At 53.2% G+C, this 13,385-nt stretch overlaps 1 protein-coding gene across 1 annotated transcript; it reads right to left on the minus strand.

Annotated features, from left to right (window-relative positions):
* Nucleotides 1–1,650: 1,650 nt before the first annotated feature.
* NKX1-1 (NK1 homeobox 1) lies at nucleotides 1,651–6,812 on the minus strand. The gene is made up of 3 exons (XM_030947411.1): nucleotides 6,344–6,812; nucleotides 2,233–2,441; nucleotides 1,651–2,175 (listed from the first exon to the last, which is right to left on the minus strand). The coding sequence occupies exons 1-3, from the start codon at nucleotides 6,810–6,812 to the stop codon at nucleotides 1,651–1,653; spliced, it is 1,203 nt and encodes a 400-aa protein (XP_030803271.1).
* Between the last annotated feature and the right edge of the window lie 6,573 nt (nucleotides 6,813–13,385).

The following is a 13,385-nucleotide window of genomic DNA, read 5'->3' on the forward strand; positions in this document are numbered from 1 at the left end:
GCGGAGGCGGGTGCCGAGAGGAGGAGGATGCTCTGCTACCCAAAAATCCCTCCGGAAAATACTGGGTTCTTAGAATTGCCATGGAGAGAAAACAAAAACAAAAACAAACACCCCCCAAAAAAAACCAAAAAAAAAAACCAACAAAAAACCCCCCATACCTAAAATGAGTGGGAAATGAAAGCTCTTCCCCGGCGTGAGCTTTGGAGGCACGCAGGGAGCGGGGAAACGCGGTACCAGCGGGCTGGGAGCTGCTGGGCCGGCGGAGCCACCTCGGGGTGCTCACGGCGGTTATAGACTTTTTCTTTGAAAGTAAAAAAGAAAGTATTATAAAAGACCAACTTGGACACGAATTTAAAAGTAATCAGAGGAACGGCGATGAAAAGATTATTTTATTTTTAAAGTTGTGCAATCTGAATGAAGGAGCTTATTTATTAAATTTACATAAATCCAAAATATCGGACTTCCCATCGGGGGAAACATGGCAGAGATGTCGGATTCCCTCTGTATATGATATTTATTTTGTCCGTAATATTGCGCAAATCGGCAAAGCCAATTAAGAAAATGCAAACAAGGAAACTAAGAAGGGAAATACCCTCCCTCGTACAAGAAGAATAAAGTTTATTTGCGTATAAGAAATACGCTCTCAGAGTAAACGAAAAGAAAAAGGATGATGCAGGACATCCATCCGAGCGTCTCACGTGGCAGGCGTTTTTCAGAGGAAACTTCTCTTTCAAAGATTCACCCGAAAACCAGGGACTCGCCACCACGGAAAGCGCCGTTTCTTTAGAGTTTATTGATTGATTTAAAGTGTTTAGCAAACAAAGTGCTCTCTTTATCACCTCTTGCTCTTACTCCCTCGTCTTATACATTAATTATAAAGTTAAAACTTTTTTTCTTTTATTTTGTAACAACCAGAAATATACAGAAATGTTTAACGTAAAAAACCAACCCTGCACCCCAGGAGCCGCCCTCACCTCCCCTTCCCTGGCGGGACCTCGGGCCCCGCTCGGGGGTCGATGGACAGTGACGTTTGTAAAAAATGTCCCTCGTCACCGTGAGGTCACGGGAGGCAGCAGCGCCTCTTTGCTTCTGCAATGTCGAGGGACAGGACCGATAGTTCTCCGTTTTACCCTGAGAGTCAGATGGGTACATAATCTTTTTTTTTTTTTCTTTTAAAGTCTTTCGCTAGTGGCCAGACCAGAATAAAACCAAAAGTAAATAATATTAATAATAATTATTAAATTAATTAAACCCACATAGCAACGAGGGACGGTGAAAATAAAAATACAGGTAACGATGATTTACATCTACTTGTATGTACACGGGGGAGGGAGGTTTCTCCTCCTCCTTCCCTCAGCAGCGCAGTCCGGACATATCGCGTACAAAAAGGGTCGTAGAAAGGCCCGAGGGCGGGGGAGCCTCCCGCGGGGTCCCGGGAGCCTCCGGCCGCTCCTTTCATCCCCGGGGGGGGTCCAGGAACACGGGGCTGCCCCTTTCCCCCGGTGTCGCTGCCGCTCGGTTCTCGGTTTCACCTCTCGGGTGCGGGGGGTTCGTGCGGTGAGCCCGGCCCGGTGATCCTCGGAGGGACGGCGGGCACAGCGGGAAGGAGCCGGCAGGGAGGAGGAGGAGAAGGAGGAAGGAGCGTCGGGTTTATAGGTGCGGGGTGTAGAACGCCGGAGCGCCGTAAGTCTGGGAGCCCAGCACGAAGGGCGAGAGGACGGCGGGGCTGGGCAGGAAGGGCAGCTGGGCAGCGCAGACCAGCCCTCCGGCCGGGTGCCCGGCGTAGCTGCCGGGGCCGTGCATGGAGAGCGGGGCGCCCATGGGCGGCGAGTGGCTGAGGGGGCTGAGCCCGCCCGGCAGGGCCCCGCCGCCCAGCCCGGCCCCCGCCCCGCCGCCGCCGCCGCCGCCCGTGGGCGCGCTGGTGTCGGCGCCCGGGTTCTGCTTCTTCCACTTGGTGCGGCGGTTCTGGAACCAGATCTTCACCTGCGTCTCGGTGAGGCTGAGCGACAGCGCCAGGTTGAGGCGCTCGCACACCGACAGGTACCGCGTGGATTTGAACTTGTTTTCCAGCGCCACCAGCTGCTCGTAGGTGAAGGCTGTCCGCGCCCGCCGGGGCTTGCCCGACTTGGAGTCCGAGCCCGTCCGCTTCCTCTTGGGCTTGGCCTGCGGGCCGGGCTGGGCCCCGACGGGCGCCGGCGGCGGGGGCGGCGGAGGGGGCGCCGGGGCCGGGACGAGCCCCGCCTCGGCCGCCTCGGCTCGGAGCGGGCCCGGCTCGGCCTCTCCGGGCGCCGCGGGGCCGGAGCTGCCGCTGCTGCCGCTGGTGCTGCCGCTCTCCTCGCTGCACAGCTCCTCGTCGTCCTGCAGCTCGCTGTCGGGGCTGCGGCTCGGCCGGCTGCTGTAGTCCAGGTCGCACTCCTCGGCCTTGTAGAGCTCCCCGTCCTCTGCGGACAAGCCACAGCCGCTGTTAGGGCTCGCCGCCCGGCCTGGCCCCCGCCCCGCCCGCCCCCAGCCCCCCGGTGCGGCCCCCGGGGTGTCCTGAGGGTTCTCCCACCCGGTGTCCCCGCTGCTCCCGGGACAGGGCTGCCCGGGCAGCGCGGCCGCCCCTCCGGCCCGCTCGGCCCCTCCGCCCGCAGTGGGGATGCGGCCGGTCCGGGCCCCTCGGGTGCGGGGCTGCTCCGGCCGCCCTGAGCCGCGGGTGGGTGGGCTGGGGGACAGGAGCTGGGCAGCAGTGGTAGGGATGGGGCTCGGAACTGCAGCTCTGGGGCCGGGAAGGGGCTGTCCAGCCCGGGAAGGCTGTGCCAGCGCTGCCCCTTCCGAGACACGCACCTCGGCAAGAGCGGAGACGCGGCCGGGATAGGGGATGTACCGCCTTTCCCACGGCCGCCAGCGCGCCCACCAAACACCCGGCGGCTGGAAAGGCCTTTGAGGGGGCAGCAGGGTGAGGATTCCCGAATACTCGAGCATCTCTGGGGTGCCCGGAGAGTCAGCGGGGCGCTGGCAGCGGCCGGGGAGAAGCCCCTGCCCGGGCTCAGCCGGCCGTGCCTGGGGAGCGGGCAGCAGGGATGTCAAAGAGCCTCTAACAATTTTAGTGACGGAGATCTCCGAATCGATGGGCGATTTGCTGGGTTTTGCTCTGGCATTTTTAACCCTTCCTGCGTCTGGTTTGACCTCTTGTCACTTCCCGAGATGGAAGTATTAAAGTGGAGTAAATACTTGTATTGATTAGCAGAGCAGATACAAACTTAATTAAACTCATTTTGTGCAATGTACAAACTAGTTAACGGTCATTTAATTTATTTGGGTTTATATTACCCTCCAATTAACGGGTCTCCATCGGAGAACAGGGTAATTATCCGATATTTAAGGCTATTGGACTTCTGCTGACGATTCTGTCATTATGAAGCCTGAGAGCAAATCGCGTTTTCCGGAGAACCGGCTCCTCCTCATCCTGGCCAGGCCCGGGCTCCTTCGGGGGAGCGAGAGGCGAATCCTTCTCCACGGGACGGGGCTGGGGGAGGCCCCGCGGACAGGTGGGGGCAGAGGCCCGTGAGTACCATCCTTTTTCGCCGGTGCTTTCAGACACTCCTAACTTCCCTCCTCTCACTTCTGCAACGGGGCTCTGGCTCCGGGAACCCCTAATCAAGGACTCCTTTAACTTGGTTAACCGAGATACGCAAATAGGAAATGAATCGCTGATCTGTCACCCTCATCCCGTCCGCAGTTTAGATGTTTTTAATTGCCCCCAAACCTGAACACACCTCAAATTTGCTCCGTGTCCTCACGTCGGACCCCCTAACTCCCGCATGTAAAATTAGGGGTGGTTTTAGAAGTGCGTTTTGTTCAACGCGCTGATTTCAGATATGGCTGGTTCAGCAGGGGAAATAAGGGCAGAGTATTGTTGTCCTTGTCACTCCGAAAATATCTCTTAATAACTCAGGGTTCATTAAGAACCCTTTCCAGCTTTCTATTCAGCTCGGAGCGTGGAAAACGCGGGTGATCGCCACCGGACAGAAGAGAACCGGGTCACTTTTCTCCCAGCCTGACCCAGTGAGTGCACACAAGCGTCCTGCAACTTGTAGGACCTGCTAGAAATTGCGGGGCGTAATTTTTTACAGCAACGATTGATAAAAAGTGCGTGTGGCTGCGCCTGCGGGGCAGACTCGGGGGCTGAGCGCAGCCGCAGCACCCACGCACGGACCGGACCGGGAACCTGCAGCTGCCAGTTTCGGAGTTCAATTTTCCGTCTAGGGAACCCCAGCCGTTGGTCAACTAAAATTTTTTTAAGACAAAAAAATGCACCGCGAATAGAATTGGCGACGGGGATGGACGCCGGGCTTGTTAGTTTTGTGTGGCTTTTTTTTTTCCGGGACTAGGTTAAATGGTAATTTAATGTGGAGTTTAAACTTTTTTTTTAACATTAAAATAATTTTACGAGCGGCTGTTGGCGAGCGCTATTTTCACTCTCCTTTGGCCAGAAATCCTTTGCATTTTTCGCAGGGGTTGGTACTTTTCTGGACAGAGCTACTTTTCAGAACACTTCTCCTAGATTAAGCCACCACTTGAACTAATATTAATTACGATAGGGAAAGAGAAGAATTAAATTTCGTGATTTTCGAGCAGTCCCAGGTCTATTTCTGGCCACTGCCATCACATTTAGGCGATGTGACCGAAGGAGTCCATGTGTGGAGTGCCTGGAGAACTTGTCAGCGGGCGAAGCGCACCGCGCCGTGATGCCTCCAAACATATTTATTTTGAGAGAAGAGATGGAGTTAAATTTCTCTCCTTGTCTGGAGATAAAAGTGTGAGATTAGCGATAGGTTAACCTCGTCAGTCTTTCTGATCGCCCAGATCTATTTAATATGACGAAAGTCAGATGAGTTTAGAGGAATAATTACTCCAGCTCCGCACTGCTTTTAAAAATCTCTTTTGAATTCTATTAGTGCCCAATTCCTGCTCTTGCTTTACAGATGAAAAATGCGTCATGGCTCGGACTGGAGCAGATTCCAGACCTCTTTCGCTGCCTAATTTTACTTGACAGAGTCCCGCTATGGCGGGGTTGGAAACCTCCGAGTCCTCATCTCTCGCCCCAGACACACAAACTATTTTTCCTAAGCCGAGAAGTTTATCCCCTGTAGCTCGCTGCCTCTTCTTTCCCCTCTCTGGACATGGAATAACTATAGATATTTTCCACTACGACAGCCTTTCCCCGGAAACCCTCTGCGATCCCCAGAGTCGCGGTGTTTAGAGGTGAGAAAGTTGGGATATTCGGACCCAGAAAGAAAAAGCAATCTAGAGCTTGGGTCGAATGCAATTCCCGATCAATAGCGAGCCCTAATAAGTGTAATAGGTTTTAATCGAGTAATTATCCGAATTTTGACCCTATAATTTAGATGTTAGGGAAGAGTTTGCAAGGTGCTTGAAAGAGATATGCACAATTCGATAATAGGATATCGATCCAAGCAGTCCTACATGCCACTCTGGGGCGATTTTCCCCATTATCCAGCCTCTTTACGCTGCTAAGCACATTTTACCTTAAATGTAATCGAAGGAATTTAATTGTTTTTCCAGAGATAACCAGCATTTTGTCACAATTAGTCTGATTTGTCCTAAAAAAGCCAAGGGGAGAGAGAAAATTGAATCTGTCGCCCAGAGCAACGGGCGGCAGCGGCGGGGGGAGGACGGGAGAGGGTCCGAGGCTGGCGAGAGGAGACACAAAGTCATAAACGCCTGGGGGGGCCCAGGCGAGGTGGGGGTACCAAGGGAGGGGTTTCCCACCCTCGGGGCCGGGACTCCGGCCCTCCGAAACCCTAGGAGCCGCTTCCAAGTTTGCCTGAGCCGGAGCTCACAGGCAGCGCTGGCCGTCCCTGCGAGGAGGAGGAGGAGGATGGCGGGGTTCCTCCCCAGCCCAGCCAGGCTGGCATCCCTGGGGTCGATCCTGCCGCTCCCGGGAGTGCACGGCACGAACAGCTCCGGGTGTCCCGGGGATGCGAGGAGAGCAGCCCGGCCAGTGCCGAGCTCCGGGGCCCGCCGCCACCTCCGGCCTATCCCGGCAGGATGCGCCCGGCTCCCCCCTTGCATCCCGACTCAGAATCCCACTCCCCCCTTGCATCCCGACTCAGAATCCCACTCCCCCCTTGCATCCTGGCTCAGAATCCCACTCCCTACATCCAGCCGCAGCAGCGCAGGGCGCGTTTGTCCCTCCCCGGAGCCGGCTGCCGGCAGCGCCCCGGCTCCCGAGGTGCCAGCGGGGAAGGATGAGATGTCAAAGCATGCGAGAACCTGCTGGGGGAACCCGGGGCAGCCCCCGGCTCGGAGGGGGCTCCTAGCCCCCAGACCTACTTACTGATCAGCTCTGCGGACTTCTTACACGCGTCGAAATCTTCGGCAAGAGCCTTTTGCTCGGCCAGCTCCGTCCCTGAGTCCTCGGGCTTATCCTCCGCCCCCAGCGTGATCTCGGTGCCCGCCGATTTGTACAAGCCCGCGCACTGCCGCCGCTTGCTGTTGAACTTGTTAGGGTCCAGGATGTCGAGCACGGAGAAGGAGGTGGTTCTGTGCACCATGGGCAGCGCGGCCACTGCCCCCTCTTGTCCGGGGGTGTTGCTCTGGCTGTCCCCTTGCCTGTCCCGATTGGCAGGGCAGTAGAGCGGCAGCTCGCCGCCGGCCGAGAGCCGCTGCTCCCCGCGGCCGTCCATGCCTTCCCCGTGGCAGCCGCCCCGGGGCTCCCCGCCGATGCCGCCCGCGGGGGCTGTCACCGCCGCCGCCGCCGCTGCCGGGATGGAGATGTCACCGACCTTGTCTCTGCTCACATTCATGACTCTTTGCAGAGCCCCTCTCGGTTCCAACTTCTCCCCCCTGCCCTCCCCTCTCGCTCTCCCCCTCCTTCCTCCGGCGAAGTTGATCTGGAAACTCCTCCCCGGCTCCGCTCCGGCTCAGGACGAGTCGCTGCCTTCAGCTCCCCGGGGCTGCGCTGGGTCCGGCCGCCGGGAGCCTCCGGGGGAGGCAGGGAGTCACAAGGTGATGCTCGGCTCAGAGCCTCCACTCAGCTGCTCCTTCTTCCTTCTCATCATCCTCGCCAGGCTGCCCAGGCGCTCCTGCCCCCCCTCCCTGCTCGCTCGCCCGCACACACACGGAGGCAAGGCTGTATCTTATTTATGCATTCATATTTAGCACTGGATTGTAATTGGCTACAAATTAATCCCTTGCCCATAATAGTCTGTAATCTTCATCACTGGAAGAGAGACACGTTGAAAGTGTGTGCCGGGGGGAGGGGGGCAGAGAGGGAGAGAGCGAATGAAGGATGGTGTTGGCTGTGATATACTTGGCTGTCAGCTCTGTTTCAGCACACCTCCACTCATCTGGAAAGCATCTAAATAGCCTTATTTGGAGAAGTGGGAGGAGATGACGCTTTCTTTTAAATAATTGCGGGATCAATATAAAGAAGATATTATACACGGAAAATGGGAACTTAAGGTCTTCCTTCCCTAATAGTGGAGTTAGATGATCAAAAGGGGATTGTGTGTGTGTGTGTGTGTGTGTGTGTGTGGGCTCGGAGGTGTCAGCCCCCAGCACCTGTTTCCCTTCCCTGCTGGGTTTATTAAATTAGAACAAAAGGAGAAAATTATGGACAGAGGTTTAGCAGTTGGAGCGAAGCTTGTGTCCGCGGACACACACACCCTCACACGCTTCTTTCTCCTCCTTAGCTAATTAATTAAAATTAAATCTCAAATGTAAGTGCCAGGAAAGTGCCAGAAGAAAATTAATACGTTTAAACGGCACAAGAAAAAACACGACGGTAAATAAATCCTGAGTAGCCGGGAGAAGAGGTCTATTCCTTCCCATGCAAGGAGTAAAGGTATAACCAGACCTAAGTTCCACTTCCGAAAAATACTCCTATTATAAACGGTTTTAATTGTAGAAAATTAAGACATAGGAATAAAATTGCCAGTGAATTATACAACATGTTTTCCCACCCCCTACCTAATTTCCTTCCCTTTCGTGTATAGTTGTGTGTTCTTTGATCATATCAATTTCATTCTTGTTTTGGACGCTCCAGTCGCTACTCAGTTTGAATTAGCTGCCAGGGGGAAAAAAAAAGGGGGGGGCAGTAGGAAAATAGAGAAAGCATAAAAGGAAAATTAGATTTTTTTTTGTCTTTGAGGCTGGTGACACATACAAGGACAGGTCCTTTGCAATTACCGCGGGCAATGATCCTTTAGAAAGCAGAAATTAAAAGTTGGGAGAAATAATGGGTAAAACAATCAGCTTGTAATTTTGGTAGGTCTTGGACATGATTAGTCCATCAGCGGGCTGGGCCCAGGGGAGTCCCGCTGAGCCGGAGCCCACAACAGCCCCCGCTCATATATTATACACCAGCCCTTAGATTTTAATCAGACACCACAACAGTGTCCTTTCTCTTTTATGACTTTATTATGCTTTATCTTTAAATTATAAATCACCTCCTGGGTTGAAATGGTATGTATAATCTCCGATCATGTGTAGGTAATTACCTCTCCCCCTTGTCCTGACCTCACCGACGGGGCTGCCACAAACACACAGCGAGAGCGAAGTTTTAATCCGCGTGTGCACACACTCGCACGAGCCCACACCCCGGGGTTTGTTGTTTGTTTGTTTGTTAACAGCTCCTCTTTCCTTCCTCCTCCTCCTCCGGCCGTGCCCCTGGTCCCATCTTTTCCTTCGGATAAATGTTCCTCACTCACATCTCTCCTGCCCGCAGAGCTGGGATATTATTTATGAAAAATAGACGGTGCTTTAGGTAGATGCCAGTGACTCGGCTGTATCAGATTCGCTGTCATACTCGACTGTATTTGTACTACTTGTACCTTTTTTTTTTTTTTTTTTGGGGGGGGGGAGTATGGGGAGAGAATGGGGTTATTTGGGGGCAGCGGTGGTAGGAATATTTTTTATATTCCTCTTAGAAAAAAAAATTATGCAAATTGTAATTGACTCCTGTGCCCGGGCAGGGACCGCTCCCAGGCGTGCGGAACCCAGAGCGGCGACATCAGCACAAATTCACGGGTTTGCGCTGGGTGCTGGGAGCAGAAGGACTCACATCCCTGGGGATACCTGAGGACCCTCCTGTTCGCCCCGATGGCTCTCAGGTGCCGGCAGACCCAATCCCCCTCCGGAGCCGGGGGTGCGCAGCGATGCTGGGCAGGCACTGCCGGGCCCCGGCCCGCCGGGACCCCCGGCCCGCACGGCGCTTTTGTTTGTCGGCGGTTTAAAGCGAGTGTTATAAAGATGTTCTATTGCTCCTAATCACAATTGATTGTCAATTAGAGCCTCATTTGTGCAATCTCCATCCATCTGCCATCTCTGGTTATCTGTTCACCAGAAAGTTAGCGCTGATTATGGGGCCCTAGATGAGTTGTGACATGTAATATCTCGCCAGTGGTCGGGCCGGGTGACCGGTCCCATCTCCCTCTCTTTCCATTTTCCTTGCAGGATGGACGAGCAACAGCCTCTCCTGAGTCACTCGTCCGAGCGCTGCTGTCCTGCGGGACGAGCTCAGAGGGTGCCGGGGGTGAGGGGCTGCAGGGCACCCCCAGACCGGCGGCATCGACCCCGTGCAGAGCCAGGTCCGCGAATTTTGGGCCCGGATGCCTTGCCCTGCTGAGGAAAGCTCCCACGGAAACGTTTCCTTCACCGAAATAAATAGGGAATCACACGGAACACCCTCGCGTTTTTACGAGCCTCCCCGCCGCAGCGATGGTTATCTGTGTAGTTAGGCTGAATTATACCTGCGGGGAGGTGATATTTCCAGAGCCTGAAGGCACCGGAAAATGGCCAGAGCATCTCCTGGGAGCCGCCAGCCCCTCGGCCACCCCGAGCCCCGTGTGCCCCGGGGGTGTCGCGTTTGAGGACGGGACTGATGCCTTGGTTCGGGCAGGGCCGGGCAGGTGAGACCCCGCCGAGGGCTCTGTCCCTGCTGCCCTTGGTGCCCTGTCACCCTTCACACCAGGAAGGAGCCAGGCCGGGCACTCTGCGGGTTCCGGAGTGCCCGTGGTTTTAACTTTATTAATTAATACCTATTTTCAAATTATATTTCAGCAACCTCCAGATTAACGAACAACCTTTTTTTTTTTTTTTACTGTTCTCTAGCCATCCCTCTCCCCGTCCCTTGGGGTTTGGAGCTTCGGGTAATTAAGGGCATTTATCGCCACGGTAAAACAATTTAGCAGCCCTCAGTGCGCCGAGAAGGTCACTCTGGGGGCTGCACCGGGCGCGGAGGCTCCGCGTCCCTCCGCGCTCAGCGCTGCCCGCAGCCCCAGCGCAGTGCAGAGGGGTCCCGCGGGCGGGGGGCTTTCCACGGCCTGGATGGGGGGGCCAGGACCTCCCTTGGACTCCTTGACTTGACCATATTGTTTCCAAATGCAACCGGGCTCCAAGATCCGTCCTGCTTTGAACGGGTTACTCTCGTATTATTATTATTATTATTATTATTATTATTATTATTATTATTATTATTATTATTATTATTATCACCACTGCTAGTATACGCTACTACCTTTGGTTCAGGGGCCGCAAGCAGGCGCGGGATCAGCCCCTGAGCCTCACACGTGGCTCTTGGTCTCATCCTGATTTTGTGCCCCCCGGGTGTCTCATCCTGATTTTGTGCCCCCCTTGCGGTGCAGAACCGAGGACCAGCGGTCACCTCGGGATGCCCGATTCTCCTCGGGAAAGTGGGGATCCATCCACACACACCCCCCGGCGCTAAAATCAGGGAATTAATTAACTCTACCCACGAAGGCAAATGATTTAGGGAGAAAAAAAGATTCTGAAGCAGATCTCGCCCTCTATCAATGCGGTGTCAGGTCCTCATAGTAGAAGATTTAAAAGCCCTGGGGATTCCAGGTTAGAGTAGTAATGAGCTTAATTGAGGTTAATGCTTCCTGCACAGCTCCTTGATTATTAAATTAATATTATCACACACATGAATCATAATTAGAAGTTTAAATAATGCTCTAGGGGAATCCTCGGAGGATCTATTAAACAGTTCTCTTCCTCTCTGCGGCTCCCTCCCTGCTCCGCGGCAGCCCGAGGGCAGCCCCGGGGGCGGCTGAGGATGGACGCTGCTGGAGGGGGACAGGGGGGACATGGCCCCGAGTGTCACCGCGGGGGCAGAGAGAGGGGCAGCGCACTCACGGCCCCTCCGGGCCCGCTGGATCCCCGTTCAACCAGCCGCTCCTCCCCGCCCCCCGCCTCCTAATTTGGGCGCTTATCTCCCAGCACCCGGGAGTTTATATAAAATACTAATAAAGTGCCTTGTTGTCACTTATCGCGGCTGGGATCGGCTCTGCAGGGGCTTTTTCACACACCTCGCGGAAGCCGATCCGTTTTGCTGGCAGGAGGCTGGAGGTGCCGCCGAGAGCATCCCCGGGATGCGGGGCACGGAGGGGGCACGGGCGGGGAGATCGCCCCGTTCTTGCCCCGGCACCAAGCCCAGCTCCCCCGGTACCAAGCCCAGCTCCCAGCGCCGCGGCTCCAGCCCCTGGCACGGCCGTGACACGCGTGGGGAGCAGCCGAGGGTGGAGCTGCCCCCGATCCTGCCCCCATCCCCCGAGCCGGGTGCTGCAGCACCGGGCACCCAAACGCGCTGCGAGGACAAGCAGCTCGATTATCATTATTATAATTTATTATTATTATTATTATTATTACTACTACTATTTCTAAGGGAAGATTGAAAAAGCGGGAGAAGCAGCGGTGGAGGGGGCACACAAAGCCCCTCTGCATCGTAGGGGCCGTACATGTAAAGGGAAAAATAAAATAAAAGAGAAATCAGATGGCCGGCACACACGCAGCTTTCTCTTGCTCTCTCTTTCTCTTTCTATTTATTTTCCTCTCTGTTGCTGAAACATATTGAAGGGGGAGAAAAAGGAAACATTAAGATCAACTGTGAGCCTTGCCGACGGTTTAACGATTTCAAATGAGCTCTGACTCTGGTGAAAATCTGACAATTACCCATCAGGATGGCAGATGATGGTTAAAATTACCAGAAATCAATATTCTCACCGGGTGTCCCAGCCTGATAAGAGAGACCAAGACAATGTTGACTATTAAAGTCGACAGCTTGAGATATTACACTATTAGTTATGCTATTTTTAATAATCTATAATATTTGGGCTATAATTAATTAATTATACGGGTCAGATAATATCTGGGGCTGGAATGAGGTCTGAAGGGTCTATTAAGGTTGGTAATGAGAAAGGAGAAATCTAATCTAAGGACGAGGAGCCGTGAAGTAACAAATATACAACAGACTTCAGACAGAGGGAGAGGGAAGGAGAAGGGCTATTGCAGACTCAGTGCACACACCTCTGCTCTGCTCATCTCCCAGCCAGGGGTGCTGCCCCTGATAGCATCTCCCCCTGCTCCTTTATGCAGGTACCCGCTGCTCCTGGAAGAGGCCTGGCTCTCACTGGGATGCTACAGTCCCTGGGAAGCTGGAGAAGGGAAAAGATTGGGTGTTTATTAAGGAATTAATGCCAGAAAAGGAACGAAAAAAACCAACCCAACAAGCCATCTCTATCCATCCTGCCCCTGGCCCTAGCAGCAAATTCCTCTTATTATTGGGATGTGGAGACACTTCAGGCAGCTCATGAAGTTCAACCCTCCTTTCAAATACTGTTCTGCCCCTGCTCATAGGTAGGGTCTGATATTATCCCTGGCACCTAAACAGCCTTCAAGGAGTGGCTTCAGATATATCTCTACATCCCAATGGCTCTAATAGCACATGCATGTGTGTGTAAACATCAATGTCTGAGAATATATTATGTAGGGATATATAATACAATGTATGGATTTTTTTTCTATAGATACAAATGTTTATATAGGAATGTACACCAAATAAACATGAAGAGGAGTAAAACCTGACTGAATTGTAATACACATTTATAAATGCATCTATTTTTCTATTTCAAAGTGTTAATGTGTGTTGCATGCATCAGGAACATAAAATGGCTTTATTCCCTTCACTGCAAATGAACTTCAAGGCAGACTCTGTCCATTATAAACTCACTCCTTGCTCAGCGTTACTAACTGATATTCCAGGTGTGACACTCAGGGCTTTACCTATTTTACATCGATTATAAAAATCGCTCCTTCTGCTGCTACCATAATCCTTTTTCTAGGGCTGTATTATTTTTTATATTAGTTCTACCCTTATTAGTTACAGGAGGATGTGTTGAACAACATCCTTTTGTACAGAATGATGAAAAACACATTTTCTAGTTATGCTTAGATTAGCCAGGGTACTAATCCTTTCTTTTCTCAAGTAACATCTTAATTCCATAATTTTCAATAGGTCTCTCTTGGCTGTAGTTTCCTCAGCACTCTATTTATAAGGTAGTCCTTGTTGAGGACTGGAA

This window comes from Camarhynchus parvulus, chromosome 4 (assembly GCF_901933205.1).
Source record: "Camarhynchus parvulus chromosome 4, STF_HiC, whole genome shotgun sequence".
Taxonomy (NCBI): Eukaryota; Metazoa; Chordata; class Aves; order Passeriformes; family Thraupidae; genus Camarhynchus; species Camarhynchus parvulus.

Excerpts from the sequence above, each read along its gene's own strand:
- NKX1-1 (XM_030947411.1), bottom strand. The coding sequence starts at position 6,812 with ATGAATGTGAGCAGAGACAAGGTCGGTGACATCTCCATCCCGGCAGCG. Across the intron at positions 2,442-6,343 it reads GAAGTCCGCAGAGCTGATCA|AGGACGGGGAGCTCTACAAG; the intron begins GTAAGTAGGTCT and ends GCTTGTCCGCAG. Across the intron at positions 2,176-2,232 it reads AGGCGGCCGAGGCGGGGCTC|CCCGGCCCGCAGGCCAAGCC; the intron begins GTCCCGGCCCCG and ends GTCGGGGCCCAG.